The 21,145-nt window shown below is 41.0% G+C and overlaps 1 protein-coding gene and 1 pseudogene across 2 annotated transcripts in view; one reads left to right on the top strand and one right to left on the bottom strand.

The window, feature by feature from the left end:
• The window catches only part of LOC148041782 (cytochrome c oxidase subunit 5b-1, mitochondrial-like), a 47,186-nt gene extending 27,069 nt beyond the window's left edge, over positions 1–20,117 (top strand). Inside the window, exons 6-7 of one of the 2 annotated variants that reach the window (XM_087682420.1) lie at positions 17,808–17,887; positions 19,726–20,117. In XM_087682420.1, the coding sequence (XP_087538546.1) occupies positions 17,808–17,849 (42 nt within the window). In that variant the 3' untranslated portion in view covers positions 17,850–17,887; positions 19,726–20,117. The remainder of the gene's footprint in view (positions 1–17,807; positions 17,888–19,725) is intronic. The other variant, XM_087682414.1, reaches the window with a different exon arrangement.
• LOC148041783 (uncharacterized) lies at positions 7,817–10,018 on the bottom strand (annotated as a pseudogene).
• Positions 20,118–21,145: the final 1,028 nt, after the last annotated feature.

Below are 21,145 nucleotides of genomic sequence, written 5' to 3'. Positions count from 1 at the left end.
TCTCAGCCAATTTACAGCTTTTCTCAAGAGATCTCAGTCTATTTCAGTCCGAGAAGGGTATAATTGAAGAATTTCTATCGTAAACCCTAATTTAGAGTGGAAATTAGGGTTTATGAGTCAGCCTAGGAAGCGTGCTTTGAAATTGGGAGCCTAGTAGTTGAAAATTGGGCATTTCAAAGAATTAATCTTGGTAACATTTATATTTCAGTTTATGTAAATTTTATGCTTCCTGTAATTAGTGCTTAACCAGGTCAGTTACCACCCTATCCATGAAGGAAGGCTGATTTAATTTTCCATGTCCAATCATCCAAGATAGCCAATCAAGCATGAGATCAACTTGCTTCCTTGTATCAAGTGTGCAATGAAGCTTGAGTTGCCTACTTTCGTAAGTAACTGAAAGTTGTTCACATGGATGAATGAGATAATATGGATTCTTATCTCATTAGCACAAAAAATCTTTGAGAGCGACTATCGAATATTGATGAAGTGTGTAAAGAAATACTTGAATGTAGAAGATAAACAAAAGTGGATGACAAAACACAAAGTGATAACAATACAACTTAGAGATTAAGAGTAACTTAGAGATAATGAAGATTGAATTATAAAGAATGTATAATACAATGCTCTCAATACAATAAAATAGTGATTGCAAAACCTCTAACTCTCGTGTCTCAGAAAGGACTGGGGGAGAAATGGCTTGAAGGTTGGATCGCACTCTAAACAGATCTGGAATTGTAATGCGCAACCTCGAAACAATGACTAATTGTTGTAAATAGCAGTGGAGTCTGTATTGTTTTAAAAACATAGGGCCGAGGTTGAAGATGACTAATATGATGAAGATAGAAGCACCTAGACACCGGTTGTCAGCTCTTAGAGACTAACGACGATCGGAGTGATTGCTCGTAGTAAACATAAGCTGGAAAATAGCTGGTGATAGCTTGATTGGTGATATTGATAGTGTATGAAAAGTCTAAACAATATTTTTAAAGAAAACTATATTGTATATATTATTCAATTGTTTCACTTGGCGTTCAGCTTGAGACTTGCCTAAAGGTGAAACGTATTGGGGTGAAACACAATGTTTCAAGGGTAAAACGTTTGGGGAGTGAAACGTTTTGCGGTTACCTTGAGTTGAAAATAGCCTAAAGTTGATCCTGTTCATTCCTATCATGATCTTGCACTCCATTTTCATTGGATATCTCTATATTAAAAAAATAAAGTACTATAAGACAATAGATCTTCAAACTTATTACATCCATTTTCATTGGATATCTCTATATTTTAAAAAAAAAGTACTATAAGACAATAGACCTTCAAACTTATTACAACATCTCCTTCTTGAGCTCTTCTTTCGTTTCAAGAAAAAAAGAAGCAAGCCGTTCCGACACTTTTATGATCAATAGTTAAGAAAGGTTTATTTTCTTTCTTTCTACTTTCATCTTGTAAATTAATGAGTAGTTTTTATTGCATAGTAAGTGATGCCCACATGTGCATGTACATTTTTCATATGATTTTGTGAGAGTGAGAAATACTGCTTCTCACTCTCAATTTCTGACTCTCATGTTGATTATAATTGAGCTTTTTCCTAAGGGATTTGGATTGAGTAGAAATGCACTCCTTGGGATTTTTAACCATCTTTAATCCTCAAATTGTCTCTTTTTTTTGTAAGTACTTATGATTGTAATACTTTATGTAATTGTTGTGTTCAATTTGAAGTATCCATTCTTTTTAATTTCTCAAGCGATTAAGTGATAGAAATAAGCAAATATTAAATTTTGGCTATACTACATTGTTGGGAGCGTTTACAATTATTGTAATTTTGATGAGCTTGTGTCTCTTTTTTTCTAGGAAGAACAAGACTGTCTCAACCACTGCGATTGATACTAGCTTTAATTACATCTGTGTGTGGATACATCTTAGTATATTTTAGTGTGTATATTTAGGTGTGAACACCTTCTATACCTCTTAGCATCTAATAAGGCTCAAAGGTTTAGGGGTAAACCTATGCCTATATAACGAGATCCTAGTTTTGTACTTTTTACCAATTATCTATTACATTGTTTTATTAAGCTTGTTGTATATTTGCAAAAGAGTTTTCTCTTTCTCTCTCTCTCTCTCTCTCCCTCTGGTTCCCTAGACATTTGGATGGGTGCTAGTAGCATTGGTTATAGTGGTAATGAAGTGACTTAGTCCAAATGTACTAAAAATACTTCGGGGTTAGGGCAACCGAGTTTTATTTATAGAACTCAAGGCCCTATTGTGTGGATGCATTGTGTGTGATTACTGCTCTTGGGCTCTTTGCATGTTGGCCGATACATCCGTACACATTGTGAAGAAATATCCTAATAGAGAAACACAAATAACATCGTATGACAAAGCATATACTGATAAAGAACATAGGTAGGGTTAGGGTGACTCATAGACAATCAACAAAGAGAACGAATAAAATGATACGACTATTGAATATACAATGCTCATATAGCAAACACTCTATGTAGTGAATGAATACTTAACCTCGAACTCTTGTATTTGAAGGATTAGGGTAGGGGTAATAAGCTAGAGAGTATGTCACACTCTGAATAGATCCTAAATCGTAGCAAGGTAGCCTTTGGATGTCGAACACCAATAAATGCAGCCAAGGAAGGTTGGATTTGATGCAAATGGCAATGTAGAAGATAAAAAGACTAAAAATGTTAGTGAGGAGAGAGGCTAAAAACGTAGGTTACAAGAGAGAGAAAACAACAATGCAGATTGTAGAGGAGTGAAAGACTATAAACGTAGGAAAAACCACGAGCAGCAGTCAACATGTTGAAATCAGCTCCGAAAAGTGTACGGTAGGTTGAAAATAGGCGCCATACTATTGTAGATAGCAATGTGTCACTAGATGGTAATACTTTTTACAGTTGCATTTCTTATTTACTTATATAAATATTTTATTTTTCTTTTCTTTTGTTGCTGTTGCTTCTTACTCCTAGAGTTCTCTTGGAATAAGCCGGGATCTTTGCATGGCCAAAAGAGGCAGCCATTGGGACAAATTGGACTAATGGTTTGTCTGAGCCTTAGGACCGGTTCCATATTGAATGGACACTTAAGAATAGAATGCCAGTGGTTTGGGATTGTGTGCTCAGCCACTAGAGATGGTACATGACAATGAGCTTGGCCAAGACAGAAGATGCACATGTGAGAATGCTCATGGAATAAAAGTCACCGTAACTGAGCCACATTACACTTTTTGATGTGGTCACAATGATAAAAGTTACTCAGAACAACTTGAGGAACGTAGGGGTCACCATTCTTAAAATTTGGGGAGTTACTATTTTTGGACCCTACAATTTGTTCGCGTCATTATCTTCGTTTTTGCATGAGGATTAATTTTTTGGTCTCTGCTGAGGTCAAATTTTGCATCGATCATGGAGAATTTTAGACCAAAAGGTTTAAATGGAAAAATTATTACATATATGCCACGTGGCACAAATTCCACAGAGAGAGAGAGAGAGAGAGAGAGAGAGAGAGAGAGAGAGAGAGAGAGAGCATTTTAAAAAAACGTAATAGGCATAAGGGGCGGATGGAAGAATGAAGTTTTGAGGAGCTGAGGGTGGATTGCTGCAAGAAAATCAACCATGGAGAGTACTTCTATGTCTCTGACTTAAGTACGGAGGTAGAGCTTGCTCCCTATGATCAACTCTCTCTCTCTCTATTCTCAGAGGAAATGCTTCACATGATGGGCTGATTCCATCGAAGGTACAATTCTGTGTTTTCTTTGAAATTCTGCACATGAATCATTGAGTATTGGTCACAGAAAATGCAGGACATGCTGGACAGTAAGAACAGTGAATTTAGAGATCTGCACACTATAATTTTGCACACGAATCATTGAGTTTTGGTCACATGTTGAACAATAAGAATAGTGAATTTGGCACATGCTGGACTGTAAGAACAATGTGCTTGATAGTAAGAACAATGAACCTTGGATATGCTGGAGAGTAAGAACAATGAATTCAGAGATTTGTAGACTGCAATTTTGCACAGGAATAATTGAGTTTTGGTCACAGAAAATGCTTTCCTAAAAGGGATGTTGATTTGGACATGTTGTATTGTTCTTATGTAGCTGGGATTTACTCAGAAGAGATGAAAACCAACTGTTCACAGGTTATGTATTTTGAAACATTATCATTTTTGTAAATTTTCACCTTTTAATTGATAAAGAAATATGGAGAGGGGCACCGGTCTTCGGGGCAAATTTGGTGTTGAGTGAGGGAGTGAGGTCTCTGCTTATGTATGTGTGTGTGTAAAGACCAGGTGTTAATTGAAGGAACTACCGCTTTATGTGAGTCATAGACCGGTTTCACAATGGCTAGCTTGGACCGCGATGTCCTCCACGTCTGGAGTGTGGGCAACAAGTCGAAATACTTGAAATTTGTGAAAACGAGATTAGAGTTGAATGGAGGGCAAAATACTAATTTTTTAGAAAGTTTGGGCCCTCCCAAGTGGATTTGTGCTTATGGGAAACAAACACTCTCTAGGAACATATTTTTTTAAAATAAACAAGATTTCTTTCTTAATTAAGCATGTTATGGGGTTGTTTAAGTGAAGCTAATGCATTTTTAGCTCAACATTCCCTCTCAGGCCCAACAACACTGCTATGAGAAGTAGTCTAGCCAAGCTATTTTTTTTTCTCTTTATCTTTTACCTTAAGGCGTCCACCCCAAAGTGGCCAAAGCTTTGGACAAAGGATGCACGTTGGCTACCCAGTGTCCTACTAAGACTATAGAGGCGATGGTTATCTTACCAAGGGAGCTAAGTGATCATCCCAAAGAGGCTAGGGCACTGCCTAGTGGCCTACTAAGTCTTGCAAAGGCAGATGGAATAAATTATGGGTTTTTTTTTTTTTTTCGGAGGGCTTTGTAGTGTTGATAAATTTAGCATCAAGTAAGGGTTTTAAATCAGTTTTCATCCTATTGAGTATTTGTGCCTTAAACGGGAGGGGGATAAGGAATGCTCAGACCCAAGACCTTCACAAAACAAACATACTATCCCTGTCATTATTGGGTATTGGTGAAAAGAAAAATGACTAAAGTGTGGGTAACACAAATATAGCAAAGATGTGAAGCAAGTAAGACGAGTAAAGCAAGCAAGCAAGCAAGCTAGGGAGAATTGCCTTGGAGACTACCATTTGCAATGCCATGAATATGGTGGATCCAGAGTCGACCACTCCGAAAGATGGAATAAGGATAAATGCACACAGATGAATGTTTATATGAACAAAATGCCAATGCATGGGGTAATGCAAAGGGAGATGCAAGATGTTATGCTTACATAAAATGCAATGCAATGGTGTCACTTGGACAGTGCTCTCACAGGTAAATTGTTCACTTGCCCAAGTGTCCTTTTACAATCATGTCATCTTGACAGTACAGATGAAGATACAAATGTCTGTAAGTACAATACGAAAAAATAATGAATGAATGAATGTCTAAAAACTGTAAGCATCATCACTGTCACTATCAAGAAAAGTAGTTGTTTCCTTTGAAATTGAAAGGGAAAGCAAGAGGGAAGCATCCTCTCTCTATCAATTTGAAGTAGGGGAGGGTGTATCCAAGTTGAGCCTGAGTAAAAGGTACTGAAGAACCGGCCCGTTGACTGCTTTGGTCAAAATGTTTGTAAAATTGTTTGATGAAGGCACAAACTCTAGGCGATTAGTGTCTAGCTCAAACTGCTCTTTGGAAAAGTGAAAGTGAACTTCCACATACCCCGTCCGTGGTGTAATGATTGGATTGCTTGCAAGGGCAATGGTACTCTGGTTATTGCAATAGACAATGGTGGGAGAGTCATGAGGGAAGTGAAGTGCATCCTTAGGTAGATGGCCTCGGTGGTGCCATTGAAGAGAGCCCTATACTCAGCCTTTGCCGTGGAAGCCACAACCATCTCTCGCTTATGACTGGATCAAGAAATGGAAGCCGTGCTCAAGATGAAGAGGTAGATGGCCTTGGTGGTGCCATTGAAGAGAGCCCTCTACTCAGCCTCGACCGTAAGCTTCTCAGGTAGATGGCCTCGGTGGTGCCATTGAAGAGAGTCCTATACTCAGTCTTGGCCGTGGAAACCACTATCGTCTCTTGCTTACGGTTGAACCAAGAAATGGGAGCCGTGTCCAAGGTGAAGAGGTAGCCAGCATGGGAACGTCGGTGTCAGGACCTCTTGCCCAATCAAAACCAGTGTATCCTTGCAAAAATAAACCAAAACCATAAGTGAGGCCAAAATAATAAGTATGCCGTAAATAATGCAATACACAAAGATATGCAATCCAATGTGACATTCTAGGTGTTGTGAAATATTGATTGAGAATGTTGATTGAGTAAGCTAAGTTTGACCTAGTATGAATGAACCAAAGAAGTTTCCCCACAATAGATCTATAGGTATGTGAATCTCTGAAGTGGAATATGACAAGCCGAGAGCCAAAGTATGCCTTCGTACAGGGTCTTTTGAGGAAGAGCTGTAGTTGACACTGGTTGAGGATATACACTGTAGTGTTAGTAACCTCAATCCAAAGGTGCTCAGGGAGCTCCTTTGCGAAGAGCATAGAGCATGCTATTTCCATGATTGTTCAGTTTTGATGCTCTACAACTCCATTCTGAGAGGGAGAGTTGGTAGAGGTGAGTTGGCAAGAGATGCCATGTTGCTATAAAAACTCGGAAAGCTCGTAGGAGATGAACTTACCATTGCTATTACTCCTCGTGCAACCATTACAAAGCATCGGACTTATGCTTGAGGAAGTACACCCACATGTATCTCGAATGATCATCCACTATCAAAAAGAAGTTCAAAGCGTTGTTCAAGGTAGCAGTGGATGTGGATCCACAAAGGTTAACATGAATCAATCTAAGAGGTGCCTTAGCTCTATGTGTATATTGTTGAGGAAATGGGGTATGGTGTTGCTTCCCGAGTTGACATGCTCTATAGACATCTTGAGCTAGCTTTAGCGAGAAAGGTCCTCAACCATCTCATGGCGAGTCAACTCATAAAGAGGGTCATAGTCAAGATGTCCTAGGCAGAAATGCCAAAGACGCTCATTGTTCATAGACTTTCGAGATGTGGCTTATGTTTGGAAGCTATGGAACATGGAGCCCTTGGCTGTTGGCTCGGTAAGAAAATGGGTTATGTGGTATAGGCCATTAGGCTATGTCTCATCGCGAGCAATCACTGAACCAATTCGAGAGTCAATGACCTCGATTGTGGTTGCTGTTGGTCCCAAAACTGGCAAAGATGCTGAAGTTGATAACAAGTTCATCCTAAGTGAGGGGCCTAGTATAGTGCCTTGAGTCTAGATCTTGACCAAGGAGTTGTTTCATACGCGGACCCGCTCGGTTGTAGGGGTTCGGGTATGAAAGATGTCCTCTATAAGAGTCATGTGATGTGTAGCTCCATTGTTCACAATCCAAACATGTGCTGATGTGCTTGGCTGTGACCATAGTAGCAATGGAACGGGAATAGGAACGGAAACGAGAATATGGGGTCCTAAGGGATCGAGAATGAAGTCCCAATGGAAACGAGAACGTAAGGGGAACGACTTGTACTATATATATATATGATTTATATATTTTAAGCTATTTATTTATATATTTCATAAAAGCTCTTTGAAAAACACATTGCACAATTTGCAAAACATGATAGTCTTTTTCATAGATGAAAGGATGGTTACATTGAAATGTCACATAACTTATAAGATCCAAAATAGATGATAATCTAGCATCAAGTAACAAGTATAGTTGACAAAATATGGCAACTTGGAATTTGAAAGTCTCTCAAAGTAACCATTGGATCATACATGACTGCCACTAGTTGCAGGAAGACTATCCAAAAGACTATCATCCACATTGTCTAAGAAAGCCGTATCATCATCAAAATCAGCATTTGCAAGTTCTAAAGCATCTTGATCATCGGCCATATGTGTAGGCATAGGTGTCTGCCCATCTTCATCATCAGAGGACTCTTCTTTTTCAAGAGCTATAAACTTTTATGCCTTGAGGGAAGCCACATCTACAAGCAAGCACAAGTTTGCAGTGACAAATATCAAGTCAGTCACTTGTTTAATCGCAAAACTATTTGGCTTTTTAGAGATACAACATGCCCAAATACACTCCATAGTTGCTCAATAGGAGAGGAGCTTGCACCTTGAGACAAAATCCGCACTGCTTAGGTGTACATGCTCCATAATCTTCCCACCACAAGGCAGCCCCAATCTTAAACTGATCTATTTGTGCATCAGCTAACCCAAATCTTCTTAACTTGTTTCTATAAAAACCAAGCTGATCTTTCACCAATCTTCTCTTAGTATCAATAAGAACCAACCTAGAAAGCATTATGTTCCAACCCTGCATTGTCTCTTCATCCTTCTCTTGACCACACCCTTGGAACTCTGGATCTAATACATATGCTGTTGCATGCATAGGTGAGTGATAAGCATTCCATCTTGCCTCATATAAATCTCGGACTTCTTGATACTTTGCATCATCCAAACCAACGTGTCCTAGCTTTTCAATCATGCGATTTGCCCCCTCATAGACCTTTCCAATGCATGGCTCTCATCCATCTGCAATTCGTATCAAGCGCATGATTGGCTTCATGACAATATTGATGCTTCTCAATTCATTCCAAAATGCATGATCTTGTATGATGTTCTCCACGGCTATACCAACCCTTGATCTGAAGTAGCCCATCCCATCGACTCATTACTTACCATCAATTGCTTAAGGAGTAAGCTTACCTTCTCAAGTCTCTTTGTCATAAGAAAGTTATAGCCAAAGTGCGTCTCAGAGTACTTTAAGAGGTCTTTTTTAGGTGATCTCTTGCGGAACTAACTAAGAATGAACTGATGGTTTTGGATGAAACTGATTATATCCTTGCCCTTTTGGATGAAGGGATCAATCCATGACAAGCTACCAATGTCTTTCAATAAATTGCTCAAACAATGAGCAAAGCATGGGCTGAATGTGATGTGCGGATATCTCTCTTCAAGTCTCATACTTGCTACCCTATTTGTTGCCTCACCATCGGTAATAAATTGATCACATTTTCAGCCCCAACTTTTTCAACACCTTCCGCTCATTCCTCCACAAGCTGATCTGCACTTTTTTCTGACTTGAGGCATCATGTGAGGAAATGAATTGCATCTTTCATCGAGAATAAGTAACCATCCCATGGATGGATCGTTTTCGAGTACCACACCCATCTGCTATCAAAGAGACACCATTCTTCACCCAACTTTGTTGCATAGTTGCCAAAGCACACTCAATTGCATCCTTTTTCTTTTGCAACAAAGTGGTGTGTAGTGTCTCATATGATGAAGGCTTATAGGTTGGACCATGTTTTGCAATCTCTTGGACCATCTCAAGGAAGTAGGGAGATCTTATAACATTGAATGCAACATGATCATGGTAGAAAAACCTTGCCACAGGTGTATCCACCTTGTCCTTTTTACGAGGATCCCAAGCTATTCCCAAGGTTTGTTGCTTGCTGCATTTTTCATGATGGGATTGTGAGGATGCAAAAGTTCCAAGTCTCCAATGCATGACTCTATCATCCAGGATTATATCATCAGCTTGTCCAGTAAAAAAAGATGCATCAATTGCTTGCTTTTTCCTTGCACATGCTCTGTTTTCTTCACTTGGGTACTTTGCCAAGAGCTGCCTTCGCATTTCGGTTGTGGTATTTGGGCAGAAATTTATTTGGGCTCTGATGTCAACATGACATAAATGTTGCTTAACACGATTGGATTCTCTTGTTTTCAATTGTTCACACCTTTTTCATTTCCATTTCTTTGCACCTCCCTTTGATGCATAATCGTCCACTTTCTCAACCTTGTCCCACCAACTAGGTTGAGATTGCTTATTGCCCGAACACTTTGATCCTAAGGAAGCCATGACTTCTACAAATTCAGGAATCAAAAGCATTAGTCGACTCTCCATGAGACTCAGCTTGTTTTGAGAGAGAGAGAGAGTACTGTGAAAACAGAGCTGTTTGTGTGTGTGTGTGTGTGAGAGAGAGAGAGAGAGCTGAAATTAGTAAAAGAGAAGGCTGATAGCCGTAAATAGTAAATCTGGGGCTCTAAGCTTGTTTAGAGAGAGAAATGAGAAATGAGAAATGATATATTAACGTCTACAAAAGGCCAAAATGACCTATGAGACCATGAGTTACAATCATGTGTATGATGGTACAACTGTTTGGGCAAAGTATGTAGCACAAAGCAAAATAAGAAAGGAAACTAACTATGGCTATGTGTAAAACATAGAGCTCTATCTAGTAACAATGAGCTCCAAATGGTACAATCTTATGTGGGTATGGAGGGCGTAGCTCTAGCCCGTTAAATAATCCCTTGTATCTGCCTATGAAGGTGTCGTTGGTGTCTGTGTGAGGCCTAGGACGTTTGGATCGGCTAAGCTGAACGACTCGATCAATCAGTACTCCTTATGTGTGTGTGGACTATGGCGTGAGAGAGGCTCTCGTGTGGACTGTGGCTGTAATTGTATTGAAGTCTTTTGAGTCTCCTTTGCAAAGAAGTCTATGAGCTGCCTCTGTGGAGGGTCTCGGTGTCCTGGAGCAACTGTACTCCTGAGGCGCATGTCACGAAGCCGTCGTATCTCAAGAAGAAAGAGACCAAGGCATTGCTGATCGATAAAATCCATGATTCTGGATAGTGGTCCTAATCCGTCTCTCAAGAGACGGTGGAAACGACCACGGACCTCATAATACGCTGGGCAGTAGTAGATATGATGCTCCTTTGTCTCTGGCTCTAATTGGCATATCTGGCATATGCATTCCTCTGATGGGATGGATCTATATCTGCCAGTCTCAATCTCTAGCTGATGTGAGGAGGTGTGCAACTGGCCAATAGTACATCTGATCCCATGGGAAAGGTGGGTGTCCATGTATCTTGGGCGAGCAATGAATCCATCATTTGTAGTATGAAGGAAATGCTCGTGGTAGAAAGCCATCTTTGTCCCTAGCTTCTGCCTTGGCATCAACCATGTCCGCTTGATATCCAACTGGGTAAGATCCATTTTGATTATCTTGCGAATCTCTAACTTGCTCAGATTAAGAGATGGTGCATCAAGGGAGTACTGGAAGGGGGGTAACTTGTCCATGCTAAAGCCATGCAACTCAAACTAGGCCGACATCTGTGCATACTAACATGAAGTATCACCCTCTTTGGCAAGCTGCCTAGAGGACTCAAGGGCCAACCGTGCATACCTGTGTCTGGGTAAGTCCCATAGGCTATGTCTGTATATGACTGATCGGGTGAGGGCCTCTACCACAATCGATGTAGCTGCTAGCTCACTCTGATGATCTCATGTGGCACTGAGGCCTTACATCTGATCATCCTGGATATCATGGACACTAGGGGCTTCTCCATCGACCTCCATCCATCATAAGTGCGCCCTGATTTGCTACGGTAGTCAAGATTGGGTCCCCATATCTGTACTCCATAAAGTAGTGTGGATGTGACCAGTGTATCGAAGATCCATAGCTTGGTGCGGGTTCTTGGAATTGCACGTGTGAGCACATCCTCTCCAAACCACCTAGTGCTGTGTATCCGCGAGTCAGTCTAGTGTCTGCTGCCTCTTGCATAGAAAAGGTGGGCCCTGTGAATAAGATTCCTAGGTATGTATAACAATCCATATACTCCAGCTCCTCAGATCCATATGTGAATTTAGGTGCTGATCTCCTGACCCACTGTGGTGTAGTATTAAACACCATCACCTTGGTTTTACCAAGATTCATTGAATGCCCATTGTCCAAAGTATAGGAGTGTAATGCATCCAAGTGTCTTTGTAGATCCTTTGGAGAGTTAGCTATTAATACAATGCCATCTGCATACAAAAGGAGAGGTATCCAAGTGCTAGCTAGTGGAGCTCCTCTATCTTGTTCATGTGAAATGTAATCAGCAATCCCATCAATGTACAGTCCAAATAATGGCAGAGAGAGGGGGCATCCTTGCTTCATCCCAATGGTGGAGTAAATAGGTGTCGAAAGGCCCTCAGGTGTCCGGATTGTGCCCACAACTCTCTGATACAGTGCCAAAATACCCCAACTGAGCTCTTTCGGTACTCCCATGGCATGCAATCTATGTATCAGCCTGTCTCTCGATATTGTGTCAAAGGCTTTGCGGAAGTCCACAAAGCAGTAGTAGGTGTTTCGGCCATGGGCCCTTCCCTCAATGATCACTCTGAGTGTGAGGATGTGATCCAATGTGGAGAAGCCTCTCCTAAAGCTAGCCCGTCCGTGTGCTCTAAGACCCCACATCTCTACCCACGTGCTTAACTCATGCTCAAGGATGGAAGCATATAACTTAGCCAATGTATGCCCAACCATGATAGTCCGATAGTTACTGGGTAGAGTAGGGTCTCCTGACTTGAGGATAGGCATAATAGTGTTCGTGCTCTAGTTTTTTGGTAGGCCTTCACACATGGCTTTGTTAAACATGTAAGCTAGGAATCTTGCCACCAAATCTCTAGCATGGATCAAGTGCTCGGCTACTAGTCCATCATGATCTTGTGCCTTTTCTCTGCTAAGTTTGTCAATGGCCTCTAGGACCCTATTTTGTGTAAAGAAAGTGGTGGTCTCTGGACAAGGCTCAAGTGGGTCAGGAAGAGGTGGTTTACCCTCCACAGTATGGAGACTAGCTGCATACTCTTCTCATACAGCGGTGGACGTAATGGGTGTGGTCGGGCAATGCTCTCTGAAAAGCCTCCAAGCCTCTCTAGAGTCCTGGCTCAAGAATAATTGATATAGGTCTCGTTCCAGCTGGGCCAAGAATGTTCTCTTCTTCCACCGTGTGAGGCGTCTAAAGAGTATTTGTGCATGTCTGTGGGTAGTGGACCCCAGTGCTCTCTCTCTTTGTAGCTGTACTCTAGTCTCACGACACTCAATCATCATACTAGCTGTTCCGAGGTGTCTCCCCGATGGAGGCTTTCTGTGTGGGTCGTGAGTGTGGAAAGGCTACACCTGCAGCTATGTGTAGGGCCTCATTGAATTGCTGAGTCAGCTCCTATAATGGAACGTCGGGGTCTGCATCATGTAACAATTTAAGGATCTTTGCCTCATAGGTATCCTTTCTCTCTCTGGAAAAGAGGTATCTCGGGTGTCGGTGAGCTGCATGATGAGTCTGCGTGTCAGTGAATTGGAGGTTGATGGTGAATGATAGGTAGGCATGATCCACTGCAACTCCGAGAAGGTGTGGGGATACTGAGAGATCCTGGATGTGAGATATCAGCGTCGGTGGGGCAAGAACATAGTCTATTGTGTTGGCACCGTGTCGATGAGGATAACATGTGAGGGCGTTGGATAGGGGTATCTAGCCAGGCCATTGAGAATGGCCAACCTGTGTGATGTGCCCATATCCACAAGGTATCTCCCATATTCGGTGACTTTCCCCATATCCTGAGATGTCCTCTCCAGCTGTAGCTTTGACACATTCTGCTCATGTAGCATCTCCTCAGATGCATCAAAGAAAGACACCTGATGCGAGGCTGTTCTGGCATTAAAGTCTCCTAGTAAGATAACCTCTCCCTCCTTCGAGAACTCCCAAATATACTCATCCAAAGCCACATATGGTGATTGTCCCTTGGGTGGGGCGTATCGGGACATCATAGGGGGGAAATAGAATATGGCAACATACACTGTGTGTTTCTCACCATGCACTCTCACCCACATGTATCTAGCGTGCTCATCTCTGCGGACTACTTGGATCATCTGTTGTAGCTCCTCCTTGATTAACACTGCCACTCCTCTCGACCCGCGATTACTGTGGTCTGTGCGTGTCTCCTTCCTGCAAGCTGACTCCCACTTATATCCTGTCACCCGTGGAAGTGTAGTATGTGGCCCTTGATGTGTCTCTGAGTAGAACAACATATCTCTCCCTTTGAATGTCTCCTCAAAAGCTCCCACATTCAATTGGAGGGCTCCATTACAGTTCCAGACTGCCACTGCAAGGCTGGTCCCACATCTCTCTCTCTCTCTCTCTCTATATATATATATATATATATATATATATATATATATATATATATATATATATATATAGAGAGAGAGAGAGAGAGAGAGAGAGAGAGAGAGAGAGAGAGAGAGAGAGAGAGAGAGAGAGAGAGAGAGAGAGAGAGAGAGAGAGAGAGAGAGAGAGAGAGAGAGAGAGAGAGAGAGAGAGAGAGATTACGTTTTTCAGTTTGGTGCCCTCCTAAGATTCGCAAGGAGGTGAATTCACTGCAAGGAGAGGTCTTAGCCTCCTCCAGGTTGTTGGATTGGTTGGACAAAGATATGCATAGACTCAAGTTTAAGTGGATGGCTCGTTTGGGGTTGCAGACAGTTTTTGATGGTGTTATTTCTAGGCAGTCCCGTATTTACTCTTTTCGGCGTATTCGTCAACACTTTTGGGTACCCCATGGATATTGTAATATTTGGTCATCCATATAGGCTACACTTCAGAGGTTCTCTGCTTTACTAGTGCTACAGCCATTGTGACTGGAAGTTTATGATTCCAAATGATTTTGAGAAGAGGTCTGCTAACCAGATATACCATCAGATGGTGGAGGACAAGAGATGGGTCGCTACAAAGGTGAATAAATTATGGCATATTAGGGACGGAGAAAAGAAGTGGCAGGAAAGATTCCTTCAGCTTTGGAGGTCTAAGGTTCCCTATCAGGGAAAAGTCTTCTTGTGGAGATTGCTGATTGGTGGTCTTCCAATTGGAGAGGTGCCGTGTGCTCGAAAGATCTTTGCTGGTCGTTGTGTATTTTGCACTACATGTGATGAAACATTGCTTCATCTTTTTGCCTCTTGTCCAGTAGTGCGACAGATCTTGTGTTTTATTTCTCGTGTTTGGCTCTCGGCGACTCACCACATAGAGAGGCGGGATGTTACATCCTTTACAAATTCCCGACAGAAAGAGAAGTAGCTTTCTATTGATTTTGTAGTAGGATTGCTCCGTATGAATTGAGGTGATGATGCAGTCTGGCTTATAATTGACCGATTGATGGAAACGACTTGATTTATTTTCTCAAAGTTGATAGTGAAAAGCCATGAGTTGACTGGCCTCTTTGTCGAACATCTTTATAGATTTTATGGTTTACTCGTCAAAATAGTTAGTGATTAGGATCCTAAGTTCATTGGCCATATTTGGCAAATTGTTTTTCAAAAATTAGAAACTTGATTGTGCATGTTCTCCTTAGAATATCTCGAAACCTATAGATAGACTTAATAGACAAATCAAACCATGGAGGATATGCTATGTGCATATGTCTTCTGCATGCCATTTGATTGGGAACATTATCTTCCTAAGATTGAGCTTGCTTATAACAATGCTAAGCATTTTGCTTATGCTATTGGTTATAGCCCATTTATGCTTATGTACGGTTATAAGCTGAAACCACTGGTTGCCATAGAGCTTAAGGGGTAAAAATACAGTCCTAGTTGACTTTTTGCATGATATGTAAGAAATGTTAATGATTGCAAGGGAAAACATAAAACAACTCATGATTGCGCCACATTTTATGCTAATCAACATTGTTCTCCTAGGGAGCTCCAATAAGGTATGTCGGTTTACCTTAAAAGTCCCGAAGGACTTGGATTTATGACTATCGACGAGTGCTATAAATTGTCTTCAAGATATTACAGTTCTTTTCAAATTACCAAGAAGATAAGTAGCGTATCCTATTTTGCCTTTCAAAGTCAGAGTTCACCTTGTGTTCCAGATGAGTTGCTTGAAAGAACTATTGGGACAAGGTGAAGTGATTATTTCGATTGAGGAAGTCTCGTGGTTTGAGGATACTGCTTGTTATATTTCAATTGAATTTGAATTGGTTCTTGAGCTTAGGACTAAACTATCCTCTTGGATTGTTTTTCTCAAGTATTTGGTCAAGTGGAAAAACCACCCAAAGGTGGAGGCTACTTGGGTGTTGGTACATTCATCGAAATGTCATTTTTCTCACTTCATCCTTGAGGATATTGCTGAGGACGGCAATCTTTCATAAGGGGGGACGTGTCATGTCCTTGGACATCTGGATGGGTGCTAGTAGTATTGGTTAAAGTGGTCATGAAGTGAACTAGTACGGATGTACTAAGAATACTTCGGGGTTAGGGTAGCCGAGTTGTATTTATAGGGCTTAAGGCCCTGTTGTGCACATTTATTGTGTGATTACCACTCTTGGACTTTTGGCCCATAGGTCGACGCATTCGTGCACCAGGATGGTGTGGGTTGGTGGTATGGGATGTCAACCCTTGGGATGTGGTTGTGACCTAGATTGTTGCTAGCTCCTAGGCTTGGGGGTTAGCCCATTTTGCTCTATGGTTGGGGGATGCGTTTGATGTCTAGTCTCTTTCATTGTGAATGTGGCTTATGTTGTATCTCGTGTGCAGGTTGGATCCAAGGGGAACATTTCATTAGCCATCATATAGGTAAGAACAAAAATGGAGAAGCACACGAGTATTCTTGAGATGTGTATAATTACAGCCGCCCTAGCAAGTCAAGAATGTGAAAGCAGTTCATGATACCTTTCTCATCACTATCAGAGATGTCTCCCATGGCCGATGCAATGTGGAAACCTCTAGGAGAGAATGAGAATAGGAGGCTGGAGCAACTCTTTAAAACTTGGATCCTAGTAAGCATCATGGCACTCAACTACAGGTTCCATGAGTAATGTGGGATCCTAAACCAAAACTTTGATGATTTAATTTTAGGAACAAGTGATAGTGAGATAGAGAAGCATAAAAAAAGGTAACTTGGTCAAGACAATCGTAGGTTCCAATGGTATGGATGTCGCTACCAAACAAGCAGAAACAAACACAGCCCCTAACACAGTAATGTGAGATGCTAAATCAAAAGTTTGATGTTGATGATTTAACTATAGGAATAAGTGACAGTGAGAGAGAGAAGCATAAAAAAGGTGACTTGGTTAAGGCAATTGTAGTTGCCAATGGTATGGATGTTGCTACCAAACAAGCAGAAACCAAACACAGCCCCTAATACAATAATGTGAGATGCTAAATCAAAAGTTTGATGTTTGTAATCAGATGCAAAAGCTAGGTTGTTTGTAGCAATGGTAATCAGCGGATAAAGACAAAAAGGCCAAAAAAAATAAGGGGAAAAAATGAGCGCTCGATGTCAACAATGAAGGATATGGCACATGCAAAAGTGGTCAGAGAAAGGGAACGAAGTTGAACTGAATTCCTTTACTGACTGCAGTCTTTGCAGAATCCAGATGTAAATCAATCACAGGCTGAGGATAATAAAAGTGCACTTAATGATGATGCTATCATTGACTTCAAAAAGGCAAAACCTCATGTCAAGCTTCATAATGTCCGTTTTATGGTGTTCAAACAACCATCTGGGTCTTTTTGAGGTTAGTATCTGGCATGGGCTCTTAAGCAACAAGTTTTAGGCAATCTCTGGCCTGAGAGTAAAATTTCTACTGGTAGTGGTCTGTATGCTGCAATAGCACTGCCGGTACTGGTCTACATAGTGCATATTATTAGTACTGGTACTGGTTGTAGTGGCCATGCTCTGTTGCCTGTCCATATTGAGCTAATTGGTTAGGTGGTACAGTGATTTAACCATATATATACTTGAATGATCTGTCATGTTCCTATGAGTTTGCTTCAATCAGGCAGTCGTCTGTATGCTATTTCGGCTTTGTGTGTCTTTCAAAGTGTAGATTCAATTTTGGTACGAATTGTTTCTTGTAAGGAGCTCATACTTGGATTTCTCTGATGAGGTCTGCATGAAGGCGATTTAAGATCAGGAAGCTGTTTTCTTGTGACAGAAGGCCTCCTCTTCAAGTATGGTGCAGGTTGCACCTTATTGACAAGTATCAATCTGTGGCCTGAAGGAATTTTTCTGCTGGTACCTGTTCAACTACTTGCTATTGTTACAACTGGTGACTGATTGTAGTGGCTGCGCCTGAATGCCTTGCCTATCCATCTGTATTTGCGGGTTATGACCTGACCCTGTATCTATGTGAAACATTTGGCTATGGCAGTCATCATTGATGCATAATCATGATTGCATTGTGGCAGTTCTTTCCTGTGTTTCATCAGGCCTGCATGATTGCTATTGACTGCATGTGTTAAGAGATGGAGGAAGATCAAAGTTAGTTTATGCTGTTTTCCATGACAGAAAGCTCCATATCTTAATCTCTGGTGTAGTTGGGTCAGCCCGGAGCTGTATGTGCCAGCTCAGCGGTATTTGTATCTTAAGCTTTTGGTGCACTGGAAGCAGCCATCTTCTAAAGAAAGTGCATTGTATTATTTGGGTTGATTGTTTCGAAATCTGCTTGTGACAGGGACAAGCCTTAAGAAGTTAGAACTATTGTCAATATGGTAATCTTAGATGCTTCCACATGGAACAAGTGACCGAAGCCCTGACCAGACTTTGGAGATAATGGTACAGAAACCCATCTGGTCATGTTTATTTAATACATGTTGCTCTGGCAATGCATTCGTATGTTCAGCTGTAGGTACGAGGGGGTAGTAACTAGCTACTATTCAAGACCCCCAAAGTTTTGAGTTTTCCAAATTGTGTAATTATGGGTACTTCTCTTGAGTTCTTGGAAGGAACCTCATGCATCCCAGAGATAATGTGTTTTAACTCTTTGTGGATGAAGAGTTCTCCAAGGGAGGTGTGTATGAGGGATATAGTGTTCACTCTTGAGCCAGTTCCTCACCTGCAGTGCTGAGTCATGATGCATGCTTGTGGAAAGCTCCCTCACCCCGTGAGTCTGATTCCAAGTTGTTCCTCTATGTGTGCCTTCTGCATGTACCTCTCTTTAATAATGTGATAGCTCCAAGAAGGGCCATTCTACTCTCTTTGCCTACTATTGCTCTCTTGTGCCTACATACTTGCTTCTGTGCCGTGTTATGCTTCCGTGTGCATTCTGTGCAGGGTATTTTGTGATGCGCCCTGCGTCGAGACCCCTCCAAGGGGATTCTGTTGTGTAACCCTGAGGCCCCTCATGGATCATGCCAAGAGGAGTAGCGGGCCTAACCTGCGACGGACTAGTCCCCACAGGGCCACCCTGAAATGGTGGTCAAGGGATGGTTTGTCACACTCATAGTCAGGTGAGGCATGTGCCACAGTGGTGAAATTGCTTTATCCAACGGATAGGAAAATGACATCATGACAGATAGGAGATTACTGTCTTTAATCAAGTGGAAACTATATTGACTATAAGTAGAATAGCTCAAGCTAAAGGGTTTTGACCTCACAAGTTGATTGTGGCAAGCTGCTGTTTCCTTGAGGCCAACACCATATCTGAGGAGGCAAAAAACTATATTGAAGTACACATTCCTGAACATTTATCCTATTTCTGATAAGACCAAACAGTTTTGACCAATGTACTCGATTGCATCTCATTATGTACAAAGCTTTTTGTATGCAGTCAATTTTTTGAGGATGAGCTGATGGCAATAAAATGCAGTTATTTTTTCTGGCTTATGTTGAAGGATGCTTTCATGGGACTGTTTTAATTGTTTCAACACATTGCAGAGCAACTATTTGTCCAAGTCTGTAATTTGAGTTTTGTGCATCATATGTTCCTGAGTTTGTGCTTGTTCCATTCGAGCCTTAATGAACTAGTATTAATTTGCCTTTGGGCTTTCATATGTCCAATACTAAGCATAAGATCAATCAATTATATTTATTACTGATCATACCTGTTTTTCAATGTTTAAAACGATTTGCAGTTGGAAGTTGTCGGACCAGGTGGACCTCCTGGAGGCCATCCCCATTAATTCACTCTAGTCACTCAGATTCTTCACAAAAGTGAGGCCCAAATCATGGAGTCTTTCTGCAGTGTCTGCTGAATCATAATAATATAGCCATCAGTTGGAAGAACGAATTTTTGGTTAAAAGTTCTTCTAGTTCATTGAGCAGTTTTTTTTTTGGGGAGAAAATAAAGTTCTAGCTAGCATGCGACTGCACCTCACCTTTTATTTTGGAGGCTTACATTGGGATTTGATTGATATATTATACATTTTACTTCGGTGGGAATGATAGCAAGAGTTTGATGGTTTACCATTCCAGTCTTTTTTTATATAATGCAAGTTGTCACGATTCTCCTTTTCTTTTTAAACAAGATTTGGTCTCTTATTTTCTGTCTCTAGAATACAGGACTTGTCCACTGTGAGATGCTTTGGTAATGTGGGTGCGAAGTGTATGATATCTTTATTTTTGCATAGAGCATTGGCAGTGGACAAGCAAGTTTTAGTTCAAATTACAATTTCCAGCATGTTGTCCAGCCTTTTGAATTTGTGCCTCATATTATCATCTTCAAGATGAGTTAATCTCGTGTCATTAACATTGCCCTTACTCACCTACTTGGCATACTGTTCAGAGTTACTGCGAGTATTTATAATGTACTATTTTCCCTGACCTTTAGACTAAGCCTAATATTTGAAGGCTGCAACACCCTTGAAAAGCTTTCACCATCTGAGGGCATCGTTGCAGATATTACATTTCAAATGCATGGCTGCAAATTAGGCAAAGAGTGTTATACAAATCTACCGATTACTTTTAAAAGAGCAGCTCTGGGTAAAGGCAAACTTTAATGATTAGAAAGGCCTTCCATTGAAGCTTGGCAACCTACTTCAGGCCAAGAAGCGACATTGTCCTTGTTGAAAATTGAAGAGGGTACGGAAGAATATTTTTCAATGATCCATAATCTACTTCGTCCAAGACACCAAAATTTACAGGTATAACAATCAATGCTTATTGATGTATGTTTCCATAGTAGAATCACAAGGAAAAATGTGATGCTGAGCATTCTTCCATGCTTTTGGGAAATTTCAATCAATTACATTTAGTGATATGGTGGTAAGAAAGGCCATCCTTAAATTACCTAACAGCATTAGGAAGTTTGAAGAAATGTGTAACACCGAAACTTATTAAGTAATGGTGGTTGAGTTGGGATATAATCATCTACTTGCACCACTTTCGGAGATAACGCAAGTATAGAATCTTTCAAACAGTGTGAAAACTTATCCATAGAGCATTAGTTTTTGCTGGAATGAAAACCTAAAATAAAGAAAGATGAGGAGAGAATCATTTGTAATACATTGGCTTCTTTGCTTTTTGACCCATTCTATGCTCGTGATTGGAATGGCG

This window comes from Lygodium microphyllum, chromosome 1, assembly GCF_053477565.2.
Source record: "Lygodium microphyllum isolate KBCC chromosome 1, Lygodium_microphyllum_v1.1.10, whole genome shotgun sequence".
Taxonomy (NCBI): domain Eukaryota; kingdom Viridiplantae; phylum Streptophyta; class Polypodiopsida; order Schizaeales; family Lygodiaceae; genus Lygodium; species Lygodium microphyllum.
The sequence above is the reverse complement of the archived record's forward strand: the minus strand, read 5'-3'. Positions and strand labels throughout refer to the sequence as shown.